Source organism: Vanellus vanellus (assembly GCF_965231255.1).
Source record: "Vanellus vanellus genome assembly, chromosome: Z".
NCBI classification, from domain to species: domain Eukaryota; kingdom Metazoa; phylum Chordata; class Aves; order Charadriiformes; family Charadriidae; genus Vanellus; species Vanellus vanellus.
In genome coordinates, this window is record NC_138908.1 from 53986050 (window position 1) to 54009719 (window position 23670).

General features: G+C 39.9%; 1 protein-coding gene across 1 annotated transcript; it reads right to left on the bottom strand.

Annotated features, from left to right (window-relative positions):
* Nucleotides 1-2457: 2457 nt before the first annotated feature.
* TYRP1 (tyrosinase related protein 1) lies at nucleotides 2458-13370 on the bottom strand (the record flags this gene model as incomplete). Its single annotated transcript, XM_082497181.1, has 7 exons — nucleotides 2458-2663; nucleotides 3232-3378; nucleotides 5356-5535; nucleotides 7104-7271; nucleotides 8226-8430; nucleotides 9410-9732; nucleotides 12989-13370. 7 exons carry the CDS (start codon nucleotides 13368-13370, stop codon nucleotides 2458-2460), a joined length of 1611 nt encoding a protein of 536 aa, XP_082353307.1.
* Nucleotides 13371-23670: the final 10300 nt, after the last annotated feature.

Here is a 23670-nt window from a genome sequence, read left to right on the forward strand (position 1 = left end):
CTTCTCACTTCCTCTCTTCTTATGACTTCTGCTGCCTGTTCTTGCCTCCATATAACAAGTGAAAGCCTATAGTTATCACTCACTCAATTTTATGGTGTTTATTTTTTTGTTCTTAATTTTCTCATATGCTGGCCATTTCAGATTTCAAACCTAAACAGTTTTTCCCCATCAGATTAGCTCAGGAACAAACACCAAGCAGCTTCAATGAATGGCAGGAACTTTTTCTCCACACCCAGACATAGTTCAGAGTACTGCAAGTAGTGACCAAAGACAGAAGGACTTGTGAAACTCTTATCAAGAATGGGTCACACACGGAGTTCTCCACTTTCCTTCACCCTCTAATTCCTGTACTTGCTTTTCCTTTTCTTTTAAAGTCTGTTATAAAAAGCTGCCTTGCTTCCTTCATTTATGCATGGCAGCTGTAACTAGGAGGCAGGTCTCCTTATTCTTTGACCCACAAGACTTATGGTCTGCTCAAAACATGGGTGCATGTTTTTGCTTTAAGGATTGAACAGCTTTAATGGCTAATGTCCTCTTCACAAGATCAGATTGTTCCATGCCATTTTCCTTCTGCTATCAAGCTTCTGTATGCTTCTTTTCATCCACTGAAGTAAAAACACTTTACAAAGGAGGCTCTATTATCATTTTATAAATGAGTCAAATGAGTCACAGAGGTAAAAATATGCTAGCTTAGAACATTCAGCAGGTCAGTAACAGAGCTAAGGATAAAATCCTGTTCTCTTGACCCCAATCCAAAGTACATTGGATCACCCTGCTTTATCCGTTGCAATCACTAAAGTGGATGACTTGTTAAGTTGCTACTCAGTACAAGCAAGAATGGCAGAAACAGGCATTTAAGTTGAAATCCAAACTGCTGCTTGTGTACCTGAAATACTAATTGGCTAGACTGTAAAGAAAACCAAAAGCGCAATCCAAAAAAACCTTTGTCGAATTTACTTTTGCTCTGTGGGTGCCACAGGTGAAAGTTTTCTTCCTAAATATCAGTTATATGTGTAAATTTTTTCTTTTGTCCATGCCCTATGCTTGGTAAGATGGCATGACTAGCCGAGAGTACTTGTCTTCCTGTTTCTGTCATTCTTAATGTATAAATTACGTATCCTCTTGCAACTGAGTAAGTCTGCTATGAGTGCACCCGGTGCTCACTGTAACTACTGAGGCTAACATAGCACGTAGAAGGCATGACTCTTGCTTTTACCTAATAACTTAATGTCTAGGAGAGCTGCCTCAGACTGAAGGAACTCAGTCCAAATTACTTGCCATTTTTGTTGAAGTTGGGGTCAGAGAGAAAGAGAGACAAGAGGCAGCTTGATTTTATAGTCTTGACAATTAGAAGGTTGAGTACATGATGTGGGATTCAGTAATCTGAACCCAGGAACATCTCTGCATGTCAGCTAATGACAGCTAATTTAGATTTAATAAGCCAGGAAGACAATTGATGATTTATGGGTACGCAGTTATGATGAGAAGAGAGGAGGTGAAGTTTGAAGTCAGATTCCTCAAGCCCTACCTCAGGCTGCAAAGGCAGGTGTCAGTTTGTTGCTGTCCTACTGGCTCATGTTGAATAAATTCAACAGCAGTTGCATATGGCTAATTTTTCAAGTCTGCTCTGCAGCCTGATGCCTCAAAGTTCAAGAGATGTGGGTTCATATTCCCGCAGGAGAGAATTGAAGCAAAGTCTGTCATTGCTGGAGAGATTGCCCTGCCATGGGCATAATGGGAGAGACAAAGGGAGTGAGAGGGCAAAAAATAAAAATTAAAATAAAATTAAGGCTGCTGCCATCTGTCCCTTCAAATGAATATCACCTTCAGGCAGCTGTGTTTGAACGTACAGCTGAAGGGTCCAAATGCTGGAGTGGCTTCTTGGTGGTGAATCTGTTTTCGCAGATCCACCGAAAAGCATCAATAAGATCAAAACTATGTTCTGTGACTAAAGCTGGATTTCAAACACATTGTTGCCCCCAGAAGTCCCTTTTAGCTCCCTATCTGGCATGCTGGCTATTTTGAAACACATTTCCACTCGCCTAGCCAGGGTGTCTACTTGTATTTTGGATTTTGCTTCTGTCCTGTTCTAGACTTGACCTTTTCACAAAAGTACCTTGTAAAATTATTCTGTGTGTAAAGGCTAGGTGAAGTCAGATAACATTGGATACCACCAAGTTAACTAAATTTTACTGGATTTTACAGAAATACGCATGAAAAAGTCTTGCAGGTGAGCCCTGAATATTTAGTGGAATCTATTAAAATCAATCCAGAATTAGCATCACAAAGGTGACTTATTGATGCCCAGGTGTTATGAAAGAGGAGGTGAAGCCTGAAGCAAACATATCAAGACAGCTGACAGTTTATGCTCTTTATTTTAAAGCAGATGGATGACCACCATTTATAAAATACAGCAAAATAAACAGTTTCAATCAGATGCAAAAAAGTGCCGCCTCTTCAAACAACAGACTGGCTTGGTGTTGGTATGCCATCATAATCATCTGAGTAGTGCTGATACTGGTCAGTAAGAAGAGGCTGGTGCAACTCATCCTTATTTTTCTTAACACGTACAATACATGCAGCGGCAGCAAAGATAATTGCAACAAGAACCAGCGCAGTCACTATTGCGATAGTTATCATCTCTGTGACACGGAGAGCCCGACCTACAGGAAGGAACAAAAAAGAGAAAGTTATTAAAAGTAAAAGTCAAGTATATAGATAAACATCAGAGGGACGGACCAAAGCTCATCATCTGTCATTATTCACTGAGTTGTGAAGTGGAGCTAGTTTAAATTTTAGTTGATAATATTTGTTCCAAAACATGAGAAAATTTCAGTCTCTCTTGATATAGTCTAAAAACAGTCCTGGACTTTTCTTCTGCTTTCTGGTTTGTAAGGCATTTGCATTCTCTGTAGTGATTTAATAAAGGCATATGATATAGGAATAAGGACCTTCTGCAACGTTTCGATCCAAATGAGAACTTCACCAAAAATTGAAGTGGATAGCGGGAACTTCACGCAGGAAGAATCTATAATCAGTAGCTGTTTAGCTGTACTAAATCCCAAACACCACTGACTTGGAAAGCCAGGCAAGAAATGAGAAACAGACCTTTACAAATGCATCAAATATTGTTTGTGAAATTTGAACCAACTCTATTATATGACGCATAAACTTAATGGGAGAAAGACATGATGACAAAAATAGAGGAAACATTTAGGTTGGACAGTTTACCTGGCCATTCAACTTCGTAGCTGTATCCCAGGTTTTCTGGTGCCGTAACAAACATTTCATTATTGGTAACTGGAGGCCAGAAAGGCACCATATTGTACTGTCGGTTATGTCCAATAGGGGCGTTCTCCAGTGGATACGTTGATATATCTAAATTTGAAAGTCAAATCACACTTCTGTAAATAAAATCAAAATAATTTGCGCTACTTCATTCTTTTTTTTTCCAACAGTGACTCAGGATTTTGAGTACCTCATTTTTTTTGTTCCTAACCTAATTTAATCTAGAAGGATTACTTTTCCAGTGTGACAGATCCATAATGGAGGGCTCTGCTCTGTGCAAAAGCAAGACCACTAATGATATCTCTATGTTTTAACACAAACCACCAATAAATTGTAAAAATTTCTGCCTGTGTTGGGATTTTCATTTCTTCTTGCATGGAAAAGGAGAAATGTGTATATATGGAGGACTTGGAAAACCTTTTTGCTACAATCTGGCTTTGTCTGATTTTAACAGTGGTGAAGAGCTCTCTCATGAAGTTCAGGAGGGGAGCTGATATGAATTCCAGTGGAATTTTTTCCAATGTTATGGTAAATCAGGAGAAAGTCAGCTGAAGCAAAAACAAAAAAAAGAAATCCATCTTGGTAAGATGATGCAAAATCTTGTGATAGGTCACGTAAGTACCACAAGGGGATACAATTGCTCCCTGATAGTTGGCGTGGGAAACATACATGAGGCAGGTTGTGGAAACTGCACAAAGAAGTCTCAGTTGTGCAACAGCAGCTGTCTTCTGTAGAAGAAGGAAGAGGGGCCTGGATTGTCCTAAGAGAAATATAGTCACTGCTTTCTGCAGACTAATGCACAGACTTTAGGTTTACACAAAATTCTCCCCCCAGCTAATTGATGTCAATCTCCTTCCTTCTTTATTTCTTTTTTCTTCCTTCCTTGCAGTTCTTTCCTTCTGTCCTTCCTTTCTCCCTCTCATTCACTTCCTCCCTTATTCCTTTTCTGTCTTCTGTTCAGAGATAAAGAAGCAAGGGCAGCAACAGTGACAATCCTTGGAAACAATATAGAAATGGTTATGGAATCACAAAATCACAGAATCACAGAATGAAGGGGGTGGGAAGGGACCTCTGGAGATCATCTAGTCGAACCCCCCTGCCAGAGCAGGGTCACCTACAGCAGGTTGCACAAGATGGCATCCAGATGGGTTTTGAATTTCTCCAGAGTGGGAGATTCCACAACCTCTCTGGGCAGCCTGTTCCAGTGCTCTGCCACCCTCAAAGTAAAGAAATTCCTCCTCATGTTTAGATGGAACTTCCTATGTTCAAGTTTGTGCCCATTACCTCTTGTCCCATCACTGAGCACCACTGAAGAAAGACTGCTCCTATCCTCCTGGCACCCTCCCTTTGAGTATTTATAAGCATTGATAAGATCCCTCCTCAGTCTTCTCTCCTCCAGACTAAAAAGACCCAAGTCCCTCAGCCTTTCCTCATAAGAAAGACATTTCAGTCCCCTAATCATCTTTGTAGCCCTTTCCTGGACCATCTCCATCAGTTCCCTGTCCTTCTTGAACTGGGGAGCCCAGAACTGGACACAATATTCCAGATGCGGCCTCACCAGGGCAGAGTAGAGGGGCAGGATAACGTCTCTCAACCTGCTGGCCACACTCTTCTTGATGCACACCAGGATGCTGGTAGTAAGCCAAAAAGGTCATCAAAATGAATTCTGAGGGTGTGCATGGCATCTGGTCTTGTTTGACAAGAAGAAACATAGGTATTTACCCCACACAGTGATGGAATGTCTGTGAAATATTTGGACCTTCCATGGTTACACTATCTTTGCTCTACGAAGACAATGTATTTGCACATTTTGTTCCCCTGAATTCTCTGGCCTGGTATCTCTGGCCAAGTTCCTTCACAGACAGTGATTTGAAAGTGGATGTCAGTGGGGTGAGGAAGGGGGCTTGCTTGTTATTACTCTGTCCTTGTTATCTATTCTAACTGTTAAAATTCCAGTTCTCTCTCCTAAGCTTAGGGGCATCTTGCTGTCCCACAAGAAGCAGCTGAGCTCCTGTGACTACAGACTGACAATCACCTATCCCACCTCTGTCCATGAACACATCTTACCTGCAGAATACCTTCTCAGCCACTCATCAAAAACAGCATCTGTAAATGTGTGCAGAAGGACAAAAATGGGATCATTTGGTGATAAATGAGTTTGTCCTCCTGTCCCATTCAAAAACAGATGAGCCAAGTTGTGAAGACTCCGAACCGCTGGGTCGTATTTCCCTGAAGGATCACTGTACCCTGAATATGCAAACAACAAAACAAACAAACAAACAAAAAAAAACCATGAAAAATCCCAGTGAAGATTTTGTTTTGGAAGCTGCAGTCCCATTTTTCTCTGAAAGGCTGTCATGTTGTTGTGTTGCCTTGCTTAACATAATTGAGTAGCTAATTCTCTACCTACTGGCATTTGAGAAGTGTCTCTAACATGCATAATTTTCAGATTAAAATAGCTTTTTACAAAAGAATGCTGAGAATGTCGAGTGCAAGGCTGCTGGGATCTAATGCAAAACCAGCCAAAATAAACCACATCATAGCATGAAAATAAAGGTATATATTTGGGACCTATATATTTTTCAGCATAACTGATACAGTTGCATGTGTTTTCTAGCTGCTGACTTAAGCATGTTTATGTTGCCATCTATCCCAATGAGCCAGCTGTTATGTTTCCACACATTATTTCCATGCTTAGTGCGAACACATCTCAGAAAGCTTCACATGCCCTGTTTTTTCAGTGAAGATACCCTATGTAACTCTATCAGTGCTCAACACCTCGTAACCCCTCATGTCGGATGTCAGGATCTGAAACATCATGAAAATTTCTCCTGTTTTCAAGCTCTGGCCGAACTTTCCAGAAAGGGGTCCGTACAGTTAAGTGGTAAAGCCATGTTTAGATACCTAGATATCAATAGCCCATTTATCAAATGTATGGTAAACCTCCAAAACTTTCCTATGTATCTGAAAGGTTGATGCAGATTCTTGGTTTTGTTCTCCAAGAGAAAGAAAATGGAGCAAATCCTCCCCGTCATAAGAGTTATGCCTGTTCAAAAGAGCTAAAGGATCTACAGGAGGTCTGGCAGGGATCTGAACCATCACTCGGTAGTCTTTTCTCATGAATCTTAGTCTTTCCTGTTAAAAACTCTCTGTTATTAAAGCACAGAAGCAGTTGGCAGGATACTGGCTGAACAGCATGAATCAAACCTTTAGGCTGGTTTCTGTGTTGGGGGGTGTGTGTTCAGATGCCGGTGACTGAAAATTTCATTTTAAATGTGTAGAGCTCAGAGAAAAACAGAGTTATATGGCCCAGGACTAACATGTCTAGCAGTAAATTCTGTACACAGATTTCAATTACTACTTCAACACCGTTTCATTAAGTGCTCCCAAGGCTTACATTTTCTTTTGCTTTCTTTTGTTTGTTTTAATTTAGATAAAAGAGCAACTGCTATGACCACTTTTTTGCCTTGTTTAAGGATGCAGCTGCATCAATCCACAGGCCAGGGCTGTCTGTTTTCAGCAACGGCAACCTATTACAACCTAGGTTGCAAGGACCTGATCTCAGCTAGTTTCTACTTAGTATGCCAGTGACAGACTTTTGAGGCTTTTACACATTTAAAGAACTGACATAAGCTATAAAGTAATTTACCCAGAACTTATTTCCACTTAATACTAAGCTAATACTTAGTGCTAAGAACAATGTGTTCTTAGTGTCCAATAGACTGTCTCCAAACTCATACTTCCAACAGGAAAAATGGCAACTCTCCCCTGAATTATTCGGAGTTGTTCCAGGTCCTTTTATTTGCAATGTTTACCTTCTACTGTGTTACGGAAACTGTCTGTTGAATTGGAATAGAAAGGAGGAGTGTCAAATACACCAACTTCCAAACACTGAGCAACATCCTCAGGCTCCGGAAGACGCTGTACCATAGGCCGCGCAACATTTCCAGCAGGATTTCTTCGGATGGGACCACCCTCAGTGCCTGGGGGTGGAGAGAAGAGAGAAAACAATACTGGTAAAAAACAGTAGGCCACAGATTGCATCCTTCTAATGACTGAACCATGGGTAAAAAAAATCCCTCACACATGACACTTAAACTGAATGAATGGGTCAGTCCCTTATGTCAGGCAAAGAATCTGAAACTTCATGGTGTCCTGTGTGACAGATCCTTTGCACCAGGATTTAAAAAAGCACCTAGAAGCTTTTCACTGAAATTTGTGATTCTGTGAGTGTTTTTGGAAAATTTTCTATGGTTTTTCATTGTGACTTCTTGATGAGACTTAGGGCAAAAGTTTTGAGGATGTCCTGACAGAGTAGCTGGGGAAAGGACTACAGTTGGTTATTTAGGTCACTAACCCAATATTGTGGGTTTTCCCTATTTCTTGTCCCTATTTCCATGAAGATGCTGAAGGCTTATGGCTTGAAGGTGATGAATATACAAGAATCTTGCTGGGATTTTTTAGCTCTTGTAGCTGAGGTAGTTGTGTTAAGATTCAATATTCTTCACATTCAAAACATGCTCCACATACTTAACATGGGGATTTGTTAGATGTTCTCCTTTTAGGAGCAGAATGCCATGAAGGTGGTAAGTGGAGCAGTCAGAAGAAAACTTAAGCTTCAGTTAAGAAATGACACTGCCAGATTTAATTATTTATGGCACAGGAGATTAATAGATACTGCATAAGAAAGGAAGTCAAAGCATTTAGCTCTTTCTCTGCTACAAGCTCCCGATCAAATTTTGAACTGCATGGTGCCTCAGTGCAAGACGGTTGGTAAGTATGTACTCTCTCAGAAGACTGATGAAACTTGGATCAAGACTATTTAAAAAAACACTTTAAGACTTTGGCTGGGAAAAGCCATTGCATTATAAAGTATTATATTTTTTTTATTATTAAAATTATTTTATCCCCATGGATGTGGCAGCAGTCATACTTACTGTTACAGATGGTTCCCAAAGTTTCATAGTCATCTACATTTTCACATAGCACTCGCCACTGAGAGAAGATTGAGTTCTGGCTGATAAGAGAGACATCAAAATTGCTTCTAGCTCCCATCAAATCATCTGAGCAGATATCACAGGTGTTTTGTCCTGTTGCAAAGTTCCAGTAGGGCAGTCCAAAAGTGGGGTCCTGCAGCATGTTCTAAACCACCAAAATATGGTGTTAATCCATGTGTGCCCCAGACAGCTATAATATTTACTGATAGAGGGGTGCTAAAAAACAGTTAAATACATCTTAATAAGAGTCAGAGTCCTGACTCATGGAGGACAGACAAACTATGGAAAATCTATGAAATCTATGTAAAAGCTTGCGGTACTTTTTCAGACTGATGTTCAATGGAACAGGTAGTTGGACTGTTGAATTGAGTCATGGATCTCCCCCATTAATAAGACAATACCCCTTCCGTGAAACCATATTGTGAGTGGTAAGAAACTTCACTCATTTTTCCAAAAGTTTTTAATGGCCTGTCAACAGCAACAGAACTTGTAGCACACAGAATAGCTAAGCCATGGAAAAGTAAGGAAAAGGGCCCTTCAAATTCTCATTTTTTGTTTGTAGTACAGTTTGGAGCTGAACAGTTCCAGAGCGTGTCCTGTCTTCCTGTATTTATATACCAGGATGCGTTGGGCAACCAACCACTAATTTCTCTAACCAGTTACACTAATTATGCAAATAAAACATGATTCTGAATCCCCAAACCATCTCTGTAATACTTTTCTTTAGAATTTCTGCTGCTTTGATTAGTCTAACTTAGCCAAGAATCAGGAACTTGATATTAAAAATAACACTGGCAATAAATTATTTTGGTCCAATAAAATGACTTCTATGGATATATCTGGAATTTGTATCTATTTTTGCAGGAGGTTTTTATGTAACTTTTATGTTTTCCATTAGTCTAGTTGAAATATTATTTTTATCATCTCTATAACAATGACAGTCCAAAACCGAAATGCACTCTATTAATTTTAGTATACCTAATGACTTACTGAAATTGAAGCATAATTATTTCAATGCATAGAACGAGCTGCTATAATTTTTGCCTATTGGAATATGGTGAGAAGTTCTCCATCTATACAAAATGTGGCAGGAACACATGGCTGAACATTAATGCGAACTTTACCTGCATGTCTCTTTCAAGCTGCAGTAGGTGGTACCTATGCCATGTGACAAAAGCTGGTCCCTCATGAGAGAAATCAATTCCTCCAAAACTCTGCTGCCCTGCACCAAGAAAAGTCTTCCTGACAGAATAATAATGAGACCACACAAAGTAGTTATAAATGGAGATATTCTCGAATTGTGGTGTGTTGCCATCTGGTCCAAATATTTCCTCACGTCTTCGTGTGGCAATAACAATGTCAGGATGGATTGTCACCTTGGCTTGGTGTAAGGCATTCACAAAACGCCTCCTTTCTTCTGCACTCAGATCCAAAAGATTCCTTCTAACTGCGAGGATACAGAAGCAACAAGTTACTAAAGTAGCAGGCACTCAAGTCTGATCTCACAGGACTAATTTATTTTGCTCCTAGTAATTCCATGTAAGTCTCTTTTTCTTCAAGCATTCATCCATTTTTTATTAGGGCAACTCAGAGAGTGCTGAGCACAAATAGAAAATTTTATTTATTATCAGAAAGGTTAAGCCAAATAAAAATAAAGCCCAGAACCTTGTGGGTTTAGTGCTTTTAGAAGTATTATTATGGATTAACCTTCCATCCTGTCAAAGAAATGACAAAGACAATTCTTTGTCACACAAACCTTTCAGAACTTCGTCCACTGTACTTAAGGTTTCCTGTGGTAATACTTTACAAGAAAAGAATACTATATAGCAATTTATAATAATAAAAAGTTCTACTGCTTGACAATTTAGTGAAGAAATACATTCTTTATGGTTGAACCTGTGTAGGAAAAATGGCAAATTCACCAGTGAGTTGTGAATTGTGAACTGCACATGGTACCACATCTCTCTTTAATGTCATTACCTGCTATTATTAACTGCAGCCACATATTACTCCTTTTTAGCAGTATATCTCAAAAACATTTAAAATTATCATCGTTCACATATAGACAGTGAAACAAGGAGTAAAATTGACTTGTTGAAATCCGAGTATATCAGCAAGAGGAACAGAGTCCACATCACCTCAGTCCTAGTCCAACACTCTTTCACCTGGACTGAGAAGATTTCAGGCTAAGTTTAGACAAAGACAGAGGTAGAAGTCCTCACAGCTATTCACATGCATTCATTTTCATTATAAAAAATACTGTAAAATCCATGATTGTCCAAATGAGTGATAGAATATATTGATATGAGAAGCAACGAGTCTTCAGCATGAATCAATATGAAGAATAAAAGTGAATTACATTTCACTATATGACGTTGATTCAGTGAGGGATATCTTGGCTTCATTGAAGTTTATAGAAATACTTTTATGAAACATGAATTTCATCCAAGGATTGTGTATTACGAAATGTGCTTTTCTGTTTTGCAGAACTGAACAGACGTGCTAGCCCTGGTCACTGAAGGGTTTTTGTTGTTTTTAAGCTGTGCACTAAAAATATCCACCTAATTTTGATTTATATGGACATCTTACCTTTTCATTTTTCAAAATATGTGCCTGAAACACAATAAAAAATTGGGACTATTATTAAAGTTAGGCATGAATTTAGGAGATATGAAGGCACCAAACTGCATTTTACAGCTATTATATATGGATATGCCAACAGTACTCCAATAATTATTTCTAAAGTTTGAGCAGCTGGGACCAGCTCTATGAATAGTCAAAAGAGGTGACTTTCATGTGGAAACTTAAAGCATAATAAGAAGCTAATTTCCCCTATTTAAACTCATGTTGTCATGCATGATAAATCTGATTTGCTTAGCATTTTACTGAGTAGTAAAGGATTTAATAAGCAAGAGAAGTAAAATGTGCTCTTGTATACCGTAAAGCTGCTTTTTGCCTGTCTCTGGATTTACTTTGCTAAGTTTGTGTGTGATAACATTTATTTCTTGGTTATTTTTTGGACTTATCATCACTGTTAATGTGAACACACCAGAAGATCAGAGGGTGCAACCTGGCTTAGCAGATCTAATTCATGAGTCATACTTTCTGCTTTCTAGCTTGATGCTCGGAGCAAAAAGGATGAAAAAAATCCTAAGGTCTTTCCCACAGCCCTCAGTAAGTTCTTTTTAAGGAATCTTATTGTTAAGATTTTGAATTGGTAAGCGGTCCTCTGTTAACCCTTGCTGGAAAATGCACTCATGTTCATAGAGTGTTTCCTATCTGGTAAATATAAGGGCAGTGCCAATTTCTGCTTCTGCAAGAGGGACTGCACATTTGTGCTAGAAATCTATTGTTTTGCATGTCAACAGAACTCATCACTCATTTGGGGGATTATGGATTTTACAGAATTTCAATAACACCTTTAAACTTTCACTAACAAAGACTGAAATCTTGTTCATTCAGATGGTTTGGACTTGAGAACAACAATCTGTCCTCAAGCCTGCTTGTCTTTTTCAATTCACCTACAATATTCAACATTTTTCCAGTACCACAAGGATTTCATAACTGTTTAAAAAAATTTTAGACATCTGTTTACTGATATTCTGGACTAAACTGAAACTGGAGAACTCTCAGAAAGGCCCACCAGTTCCCGTGCTGATTCATCTGAACAGCTCATAGTCGTGAGTTAAGGTTTTTAAATACATTGACAGCAACTAGATAAGTAAATATTTACATGGCCAGGTACATAGTTTAGAAATGTATTAAGGGATTTTTGAATCAAAAGAGCTGCTGTCACACTTAAAGCAGTCACAAGGTATTAAACATGTTATGTAGATATGTATTATTCCCAGACGTACTCACAAACATACATACATGTCTATATACATTGTTTTACTTTTAAATAAGTCCAAAGAACACATTTTGTTCAACTAAGATGTTCTATTCTTTAATGGACTTGGTCCTAATCCTGCACTGAGTACAGGTTTTGTTTCTTCCTTTTATTGGGTAGTAATGTGTTTGCGTTTGCTGTGTCCAGCTCTGGAGCACTCAGTACAGGAAAGACATGGACCTGTTAGATCTGAGTCTAGAGGAGGACTACAAAAATGATCAGAAGGCTGGTGTGAGGACAGGCTGAGAGAGTTGGGGTTGTTAAGCCTGGAGAAGAGAAGGCTCCAGGCAGACCTTATTGTGGCCCTTCAGTACTTAAAGGGCTCTTATAAGAAAGACAGGGAAAGACTTTTTAGAAGGGCCTGTAGCAATACAACATGGGATAATGGTTTTAAATGAAAAGAGGGTAGGTTTAGACTAGATATAAGGAAGAATTTTTTTACTATGAGGGTGGTGAAACACAGGCATAGGTTGCCCAGAGAGGTGGTAGCTGCCCCATCCCTGGAAACATTCAAGGTCAGGTTGACAGGGCTCTGAGCGACCTGATCTACTTGAGGACATCCCTGCTTATTGCAGGGAGGTTGGACTAGATGATTTTGAAAGGACCCTTCCAACCCAAACTATTCCGTGATTCTAAAAATGTATTTGCTTGGTACACAAGCTGAACAACTCATCTAGCAGCTGCCTTAATAACTCCTATGGCAACATACATTTGCTCTATAAATGTAAGTAGCGAGAAAATAAATGTGCTAGGTACATTTAGAAGCAAGCACTGACAACGGGCAATTTTCATGACATATTTCTGATGTTCTTACCTATATTGATTTGTTGGCTACAGGTAGGTCCACTCCACCCAGGGCGACATGACCCACAGTTGTAACCAGAGAAGTTGCCATTGCACCGGCAGGTTTGGTTGAAGAAGCGTATGGGCCATTGCTCACGGTCATCCCGCCCATCATGGATGTACTGTGGGCCATGGGGTCGAGAATCAACAGTCACCTGTACGCACCGGCCTCTGCCCGTAGACACACCACACCGGTCGGTACCTGGCCCAAACACAGGGAAATAGTCTGGGCAACACATGCCGCTTCTCAGGGACTCGACGGTAGCGCACTGGCGAGGGAACTGAGCTCCAGCTTGGCTGAGCATGCTGAGAAGTGGCGGCAGGGAAAGGAGCAGCAGCATGGGGAGCTGCATGATGGCAGTTCCAGCAGAGCTGGCTCCTTTCGAGACCCAGCTGTCCACACACACTGATGTCTTCTCTTCTGCGATGGGACACCCAGCTGCCTCTACAGAAAGAGAGAGAGAGAGAAAAAGAGAGAGAGAAGAATAAAAACAAGTGATACAAACCTCCAGGCTCCCCCTTCCACCCCAGAAAGTGCCTCCAAACCCTGCACTTCGATGCTCTAACTGGAAAAGCAAACAACTGACTACAGACACTAATGTTCTTCTCTCATTATTTGCAAAAAAGGTAATAACTACCTAAAGCTATTTACTCATTGCCTTCTAAGTGCTTCCCAAATGTTCATTCACGTTGTACATCTGCCTGCCAGATTTACTTCGCTACCAAACACAAAATATTAAAACCTGTCTAAGGCACCAGTTTTTTGAAAATTCCCCCCACCTCCAACCCCATTCCTGCCTTTCTTTTCTGCATATAACTAGTGTATCTTGCTCTCTACGCAGCAGTTCCCCTCGTGTTCCATTGCTGTTCTCTGATGGCAGCTCCACCAGAAAGTGAAGCTACAATGCTTCATGCATTGTACCTGCTCTCTCTTTCTGGTACCTCTCCTCTGCTGAGATCCTGTTCTATCTCTGCACGTCCTATGTCTGTGTCTAACCTGAAATAAGCACTGCTAATTTCTCTTCTGGTTCAGTCTGCTTACTAATCCTTCTTCTACCAACACAGTATGGCTTGGCCTCACTCTCCTTCTTCTATTAATCCCCTTTCTACTTCAGTGCATTTCCCTGGACTTTAAGTACTTGAACAGCACATGATTTCTTTCATGCTTATCTCCTTGTGATTTTACAAGTTTTAGCAAAGGTCAGAGACAAATACTTGAATTCAAAACAGAACAACTGTGAAGTTGTTTTTTTTTTTTTTTTTAATTACTTGCAAAGAAAGGCTCACTTGAAAACAGACAAAGAACACTGGGGAAATTCACATTTAACAGCCATTTTTTTAAAAGAGTAAAAATCTTCAAATGGCGTTTTCAAGATCAGGCCGAAGTAAGTGACAAAGATATGTTACTTAGAAAATGAAATACTCCAATCTTAAACTTACGGCTTTCAGTTTAACTATTTATTTTGATAATCAATTAAAAAGAGGATGATCACATTTGAGTATCCTGAAATGCTAAATTCTGAGCAGGTGCTATGAGATGTAATGAAACAAAGAAATAGAGAAAAACAGTCTCTGAAATTAACAAATTGCTTTTTTATTCTTTGCAAGAACAATTTCCTCTGAGCAAAACTAGCCTTATTCAAGCTCTTAGTCTCTTTCTGATTTATTAATAAGGATGGCTTTCAGTGAAGTGGGGATATTTTGTCAAGAAACATATTAACTGGCACCAACACAAGATACTAACAAGTTTTCTGGGAAAAGGTTCAACCACAGTGTAACTGACATCAAGCAGAAAATGGATTACCTACTCCTGCTTCTGCTTCTCTATATGCAAGTCAAAATGTGAGAGTGCACCCAGTTCTGGCAGGCCACAGAAATAGGTTTTTTGTGTGTTTATTCTTGCCAACCTGCCACAAACCACAGCAGTGAACCTTGCCATCTGTGGCTTGTATAACCAAACATGCTGTACAGCTCGCTTCAGTGCAGGACCAAGGCTTTTAGTACACTTCTCCATATCTTTGATTCATTCTCCATTACCAGCCAGGAATACTTGATAATCCTTAAATGAAACTCTTTCCTTTTCTGACTTTCATTTTGCTCTCCATTTAAGCCTATTTTCTCTTCTTTGCTAGCTTATTCTGTACCCTGCTTCTATCCAAGCTTAAACCTTTTCTCTTTGAGCGTATCTATTGGGACACACACAACACAAATTCACTGTTATCGCATCTGAAGGTAAACCAGAGCCAGTAAAAAAACTCTTGAGATTTTATCTGAAAAGAATTCTCAGATCAAAGAAGCAGCATACACGTTTTAGCTACGAATATTTAGCAAATACAGCAAATTCATAACAAGCTTAGAAGGAATAAATCCTGCTGCTTAGATAAAGCCCCAGTAAAAAAAGAGGAAACAGATATACTGACGGGGGTTGCTTGGCATCATAAAACTTCCCTTTATAATGGTGGACATAATGTAGACCTTTTGTAAGCCTCCTGCGTAGCCAGCACTTAAGAATTTTGTTCAGCAGACTACTAGAGCTGCACAGCTGAGGATCATTTCCCTTCTTTGCCCCCAGATGTTCCCTTGTGTTTCCTGCTTGAAACCTTGCTGAACAGTTTGGCGGTATGTAATCCCTTTGTTAGTCTTTATTTTGATATTCTTTCCCTTAGAGACGCCTGCTCCCCTACTGTGCCTGGAAAGATTTGACCTTGGAGATCATCCAAATGCACAACATCTGTGTTTCTGTGGCTCTGTTCAGAAAAGCCTTGTCTACATAAGCAAGCTAATGAGGAAAAAATCAGTGTGTGAACCCTTAGGTCACTAATTGCCTGTGTGGACTAAAAGGCCTGCAAAGAAAGTTACTTAATATGCTAGACATTTGCATAGAGTTTGCACAATTTTCCTTTCCCCAATCCTAAGACACATAGACCCCTAGAAAAATTAGATTTTGTCACCTTTGTCTAATTTGCATGGGAAGTATTTTAGTGTTACTACTGTTATTTGTGTATCACCTCTAGTGAGATGACAACACAGTGCAAGTGTTTGGGAACTGAATATTGGAGTGGTCAAGTGGATGAATTTGGCAGTGGGCAAATGAGCATCTTAAATGAAGGTGCAACTGTGGTAACCTTCATCATCACAGTCTTAACCTTCTGAGGGTTTGGAAACCAACAGCCTCATCTTCAACTCCTGTAAACTGATCCACGACTTACATCACCTCTGGGTCTTGGCTAGGTCACCTTAGCTTATTTTTGTTAGTTTTTAGTGCTGTTTGTTTTTTCTTTTTCTTTTTCCTTGCAGGTGCCACCATTAGTCAATCTTTTCACAAAATAAGCCAACTCGTCAGTTTACAGAGCCAGCTTTGAAATGTTTTGAGTTTCTTTTTTCTTTTTCAGTAGAATTAAATAATGCTGCTTTTATGAAAAAAAGCAGAGCTAAATATCCCTTATATGATAAGTGGGGGCTTTGAAGACGAGTCAGAACTGACCTTCTGTTTCCTATATCGAAACACCTCAGTGCAAACACAAATATTAAGAAAACTTGGGTTCACATATGAATTCAAACGCTGCGTGGGATCTTTCTTTGTGAAAAGCAAGTTACCAGAGCACACTTAATCCTTATCTGTGTCTAGAAGTGAAAATGTGAATATACAATTTTCCAGAATGAAACTGTGTATATTATATAATAAAATTCAAAGCAAGTGATTTTTATTCATTGGTTTCTAAAAATATTAAAATAAGTGAGAAGCCATTGTCATCTTTTCATTTGAACTGGGAAATGTCATTTCAGATATTTATATATAAAACTGACATTTTTATTCACTGAACATGATATATAGTTTTGGTGTTTTATGAAGAGATTGTTGTTATTGTTAACACAGATGGCTCACTTTTGCTTTGCTGTATAGCTACACATAAATAAAATAAGGTTTATTGAAAGTGCAGGCAAGTTGTCAGGAGAAGAGTACTGGAAAAAAGATACTTTTGTCAATCATTTTTTAAAAGTGAACTTGCATTTTTCATGAAAAGGAATTACCTGAGATGGCAGGTACACTAGAATTTGCCACTGGATCATATAATACTGCAAGAACTTTACCTCAGCTTGAAAATGTCAGTATTTCTTGAGATATGCCATAACCTGTGTTGTCAATAATGGAAAATATGAAACAAGATTTTTTTCATTTTTTCTGACTAAATGAAGCTTTCAGATTCAAAGTTAAAGAACCAAGGTCATTTTAACCATTCCTCCTCCTCTCCCCTCAAAAGAAAAAAAAAATCAATTGAAGTTGCAGAGCTTCTTCTAAGGACACTAGATGGCAAAAATGGAAGACCAGCAGCTCCAGTTAAGCTGGAAGAACCCCCAAAATGTTTGTGAAAAATCTGAGTGGGATCCCACATTCTGTCAGCACCCTGGGTACATGCCCCCTCATGGGCGTCTCAATGGGATCAGTTAAGGGGCTCAGTGGCATGCGTTATCGTACTGAGTAGGACAAATCGAAGGTCAGCTCCATCACTGATGAGTGGCCAGAAGCTTGGGCTGCCCTCCTTCTCTGGTGAGCTGCTTTTCAGCAGAGGCTGCCCCTGCCTGAGCTGTGTTGCAGCTGCTCAGCAGCCACATTCGTGCCCAGACTGGCTGACACTCACCCTTGGCTCCTGACTCCTTTCCCACTGGGACCAGCCAGCCCTTGCCCTCTCCTGACACCTTCACCTTCTAGCCTTGTGTCTCCGTCATTGTGAGGGTGTCACTATGCTCTAACCCAAAGCCTGCTCTGTGCTACTCAGGGGGAGAATGTGGGACTCTGCACTGTGCTTGCTCTTGAGCTGTGCTTGGGCATCCCTCAGTAGCAATCTTTACCTATTTATATATGTCATCACAGTGTAGTGCTTCATGGTTAGATAACTGAAATAGATATGTGAGTATGTGAGAACATGCAAAACAAATTGGTTTAAGTTGTGAATTTAAAGAGTTTTGATTTAACGATGCCCACACAGATGTTCATGTGTGGAACAGTATAATATTTTAAGCCGTAGATTATACTAAATGTCTTGATTATGGTACCAGTTTCACAGTGAGCCCAGCAGTATCTTTTACGGGAGATAGCATGTCTACAACCACTTGGATCATAATTTTTAATATGATTTCTGGTAAGATGTTTCTTTGAAAAACATTTCTCTGAAAAACATTTCTCTGAAAAAGCAAAGAATTACTAAGTTTTAGTTATGGGAAGAAAGGAAAGAAATTTCAGAAATAAACAAATTTTAATAGAATTTACTGTTTTAACTATAGGATCATTTGATTTTACTCCAATAAGCTAAAGAATCTAGAATTTTTTGTGAAATGAACTAGGCAAACTTTGGACCAATTGACAATATCTCACATCTTAAAAATAATAAGTTTAGTAACAAAACTGTTTTAGAAACAATAAAATATATTTAATAAACTTTTTTTTTTTTCATTTTGAAAGGAGAAGGTCTTTTTGATAAGCGCACAGAGATTGATGGCACAGATAGGTTGTAACAGCACTAATAGCACATTTTTAAATTACTGGAATGCATTGTTGGGTAAATATCAAGGTCCTGAGTTTGACAACCCAACTATTTTAAAGTTTCTTTCTTTTTTTTTTTTTTCCCTCAGCTTCCACTTTTTCATTTGATACTTTTGAAGAAATATTTCTTGATGTGTGTAAATCAAGATAGAAAAATGAAGTCTGGCTGCTCACAGTACAAGCCAAATTTTCCCACACTTCATGTCAGTTTGTGTCCATTGATGAATGCGTGCCAACCCAAAATGAAGGACTTCCTTGTCACATGCATCCACATCATTAGGAAGAAGCTGTCAGCATACGGTCATGGTATTGGATCCTATGGTTATGTTTTTTTGGATCAGAGACACTTTTTTTTATTTTTGTCTTAATACCAACCTACTTACTTTAAAAGTGTTTTTTTCCAGGCGTCTTCTAGATCTGCTCTTTTTCTTTTATTCTTTCTACTATACCACCCTTCATTTTCTATCTTGATAGCTCCATTTTTATGCTCTGGAGTTTTTTCTCTGTGTTGTAAGCACCTATCTTAGGACCTTGGGTTGTTTCTTACTGCTTGTCCCTACAGAGGTCCTCTTTCAGTTTATGACACTGCTAGGCCTTTCTGGCCACTCTTTGGAGCCTCCACTCAATCCTGCAGACCTCGTTCCAGTTCTGAACAGGGTATGACTCACCTCAGGTCAACGCCAGCATAATATTGCATGTGGGTGCAGCGCTCAGCTAGCCACATGTACTGAGTTCACTGGTTCTGTATCACCCACAACCTCAGACAATTTTTTTAATGGTTTCTAAAGCACAGTACCAAGCATGATTAAAATTAGGCCTTTATCTCTACTTCTGTTGTCCTTCTGTAATTAAATTGTTTATTCTTCAGGTCTTTTCCTCATCTGTATTTCTTACAAACACTTGCTTGTTTTTTCTTGCTCTTTTAATATCCTGTTAGTTTTTCTACTAGTGATGCCCATTTTATACAGAGACATTACAGGTAATCAAGAAGATGTTTCAATACACAAAATTTAACTTCCCTGCCCCTTGCCCCCCTGCCAACTGTTGAATTTAATATTACCAGTGATTTGAACTGTTTTTTTTTTTAAGAAGAATTACAAAAGAAGCAGAAGTAGCTTTCTACACCTTAGGTCCCAAGGTCCAAGGGAGCAAAATCACAGAATGAGAGGATAGCTCAGGCTGGAAGGGACCTAGTTCCATTAGTGCAACCTCCTGCTGGACACTGAATTCAGAACAAATTGCTCGAATATGTATCCAGCTGGATCTTAGAAAACGGAAAGGATGGATTTAGCACAACCTGTCTGTGCTGAAGTTCCACTGCTGGACTGTCCCCAAGGTGACTGTTTTTTCTTCCTTACTCTAGGCCAGAGCCTGTCCTGTGTTTTTGGAAGCCAACATTGTCAGGCTGCTGTTGGGTGTCCTCAAAGTCATCCTTTCTCCTGGGTGAAACGGCTCCAGTTCCATGGCACCTCCCTGTGGGGCAAGGGCTCAAGCCCCACCACTTTGGTGGCCATCTCTGAACTAATTCTAATATGGGGATCTGATGAGCACTGGGCAGAGAATATAGTCCATGGCCATCCCCCAGATCTGCTTCCTGGCCTTTCTGGCCCAAATCTGCACCCTTGTAACGCTCTACCTTGCCAGGGCAGGGCTTGGCCTCCCCTTGCTGAATTTCATGGGGTCCTGTTAGCCCCTTCCTCCCGCTGTCCAGGTCACACTGGACTGCAGCCTGGGTCTCAAACGTGGTCAGTGCCTGCTTTGTGGTGTCGGCTGTAAATATGATATACTTGCCCTCTGTCCCCTCCTCTGGATCACTGGTAGAAATGTCAAGCAGTACAACTTCCAGGATAGGCCCTGTGGTACCCCGCTTGTTATCCACCAGAGCATGAACAAATTTTTCTTATTCTGTCTTTACTGTTAGTGTGATAGTAGAAGCTCTTCCTCTTGCTCCTGATGTCACTTGCAAGGTTACAACTTTCCTGAACTTTGATTTTCCTAACACCATCCTGGCATGCCTAGGCAGTGCTTCTATGTTCCTCTTTTGCTGCCAATCTCTGTTTCCACCTGCCATACACATTCCTTTTCCATCACAGCTGTTGTGAGTTTCCTCTTTTGCCACACTGGTCTCTTGCTATATGTATTCCTTTTTCCATCAAGAAGCATGGCTCCTGTGACTGAAGGATGATGTCCTCAAGACCTGCCAGATTTTCTTTGTCTATGATGTCAGTGCTGCTTTCGATGGGACTCGGTGTACCAGTTCTGTGAATAATCCAAAGTCTGTTTTCCTCAAATTCAGGGTCTGTGCTCTGCGGCTCTCATTCTTCTCTCTCCTCAGGACCTCAAACTCCACTGTTTCATGGTTACTACAACCATTGGATACCACATCCACAACAAGTTCTCCCTTACTTGTGAATAACAGATCCAATTTTGTGCCACCCTTGGTTGGCCCATCAAGTACCTGTATCCTTGAAAATCTTGATATCCAGAAATCTTATGAAGAAATTTTCTTGACCATGCTGCCTTGCCAGAAGATGTCATGGAAGTTAAAGTCCACCATAGCAACCAGGATTTTTGACTCAGAGACTTCCTCCAGTGGTTTGAAGAAGGCTTTGCCCACTTCTTCACCCTGTTTGGGTGGATATACTCCCACCATGATGTCACCATTGTTAGCCGAGTCATAAACTTCTACATAGCCTGTAATCCATCCTATTAAAAAGCATACTTTTGAACTCTTGCTTCACATACAGGGCAACCCCCTCCTCCTTGTCATCCCTGCCTGTACCCCACCATCAGAGAACTCCATGACTGTGGAGTGACTCAGTCATTTTAGTGGTGGTATAGCTCTGTGATCACAAGCAGAGCTCTAACTCCTCTTGGTTGTTTCCAAGGTCATGTTCATTTGTGCGCAGGGACTTGAGGTGAGTCTCCTTTCAACCTGTTTTATCCTTTTCAAAAACTGCCTTGCTCCCACCCTCTGCTTATATCACCTATGATTCTGCTTCTTGAGTTAATTGCAAACAGCTATCATCAGCCTCCCTGCTAACTGGTTTAAAATCCTTCTTGCCAGGCTGGCATGCCTGTTGACAAAGATGCCCTTACTCCACTTTAAAATCTGTTGATAGTGGTCTTAATTCCTCACAGAGGGACTCATGACTATAAAAGCTAAAGTACTGCCTGTAACACCAGGCCCTAAGCCGGTTGTTAATTTAAAAGTTATGCCCTTTTCTACTCAAGCCTTTCCTTTTCTCCTGTAGGATATAGGTGAACACCAGTCAGGCCTCCACTGGCCGCTGTCAAATCTCACATTTGGAAGTCATGTTTGCCTCCAGAATTTTGTAGTAATTTTTCATTTAGTCCAAGTGTCCCTTGACAGCATCGTTGTTCCTACATGAATTACTAACAAGGGGTATTAGTCTGAGACCCAGACAAACTTTGGCAGTACCTCTCCAACATCCCAGATCTGAGCAGCTGGCAATCAGCAAATCACCTGTGATAACATGCCAGGTCAGCAGACAGGTGCCCCATTCCCTGCAGGAGGGAATCTCCAACCACTGCCACCTCCCATGTAGTCTTCCTGTGCTCAGCGCTTAGGTGCAATGGGCTCTGAAAACACCTCTGGCAGAGTTTTCTCCCCTTTCCTGACTGTTTGGATACTACACCAGTTGTGAAAACTAAGCTTTCAAGGCAGACGAGAAATTCTTCTCCTGCTGTCAGATATCATAAGCTTTCAACCTCTCCCTTCTTGGGAGTCTCCAATCATCACTTGCTCAAGTGCAGCCCAGACTTTACACTAAATAATTTGTTACATCCTCACCCCCTCTACTCTCCAGTTGCTTAGGTTCATAAATTTTACTGTTAGATGTAAATAGACTTCTGAAGACTGCTGTTGTTTGCACTCAAATGCTTTCATCTTGGATCAGCTCAGCATCTGTTATAAATCTCAGACCAACAAATTAGGCAGCACTGAAGGACAGCACTGAATACCACACATGGCCAGTTAACTAAGGTCACTTTGTCTCTGAAATAAGGCTGGATCTGGAATAGAAGGTACTGCTCAGAGGAAATGCTCATCTTTCCTACAGCAACCTACTGATAAAGGCTTTTTAGTACATTTTCAAAGTAGGTAGAAAGTCTTGAGCTAGAATACACACATCTGTTTGTTTAGAGTATAAGAACACAGTATCCATTCATAAACTCCAGTCCTGAACACATGAAAAAGCATATGATTGTAATGATATTGCTTCATGTATTTTTATTCCTGTGAAACAGTACCTTTAAGAATCGCTAAAGGTCAGTGTCAGGAAACAGATCCTTATCAGCCAAACTAACAGAGAATATATAGCAAAACAAAGTTGTCTATTCAGGTAAACCATCTCTTTGTGCTTCTTCAGTTGCCATAGGCTTGTTCAGTTCTGCACATCTGAATAAGCAGATTACATTTTGAGGTTTAGGCTATTTCTTCTAATTTTAGCTGGTGCATCCTAACAGTACAAAGCAAGGTGAAAGTAAAGGAGAGCACAATTTACCTAATGATTTTTTTCCTGAAAAGCGGGGGGGGGGGGGTGGGGTGTGGGGAGTGTGTGTAGAAAATAAAATAACAGAGATTATCATGTTATTGTTTTTCTATCATACAATAAGTAATATGCAGTTGAAACTACTGTCTCAAGGCATCAGTATACAGCTGCAGAGATTACATCAATTATCCAGATTTCAGGAAATGGCACTGCAGTTTCACTGACAGAACATGTGGATACAGAATGGTATGAATTTGTATACAAATTCTGAAACGACAGGGCAACAAACAACACTGACGTTAATTGATGTAAAGCAGCTAAATTTCTGTTTATAATTGGAAGCACAACCAATGGGAAACTTATTGCTGGAAATCTTTTACTCAGATTAGAATATGCAGTGAAACTGATACAAGGTAGTCTTACTGATATTTATCATCCAAATTGTAAAAGTACATAATCATAAGGAGCACATAAAAGTCTCATTTTTCTTAGCTGCACAAACTTTAGGATTTAGCAAATTACTCCCAACTAGAATTGGTGAGTGCAACTATAAACATTTAAACCTAAGTGGTCTGTTAAATAAGCAATTTGCTGTAG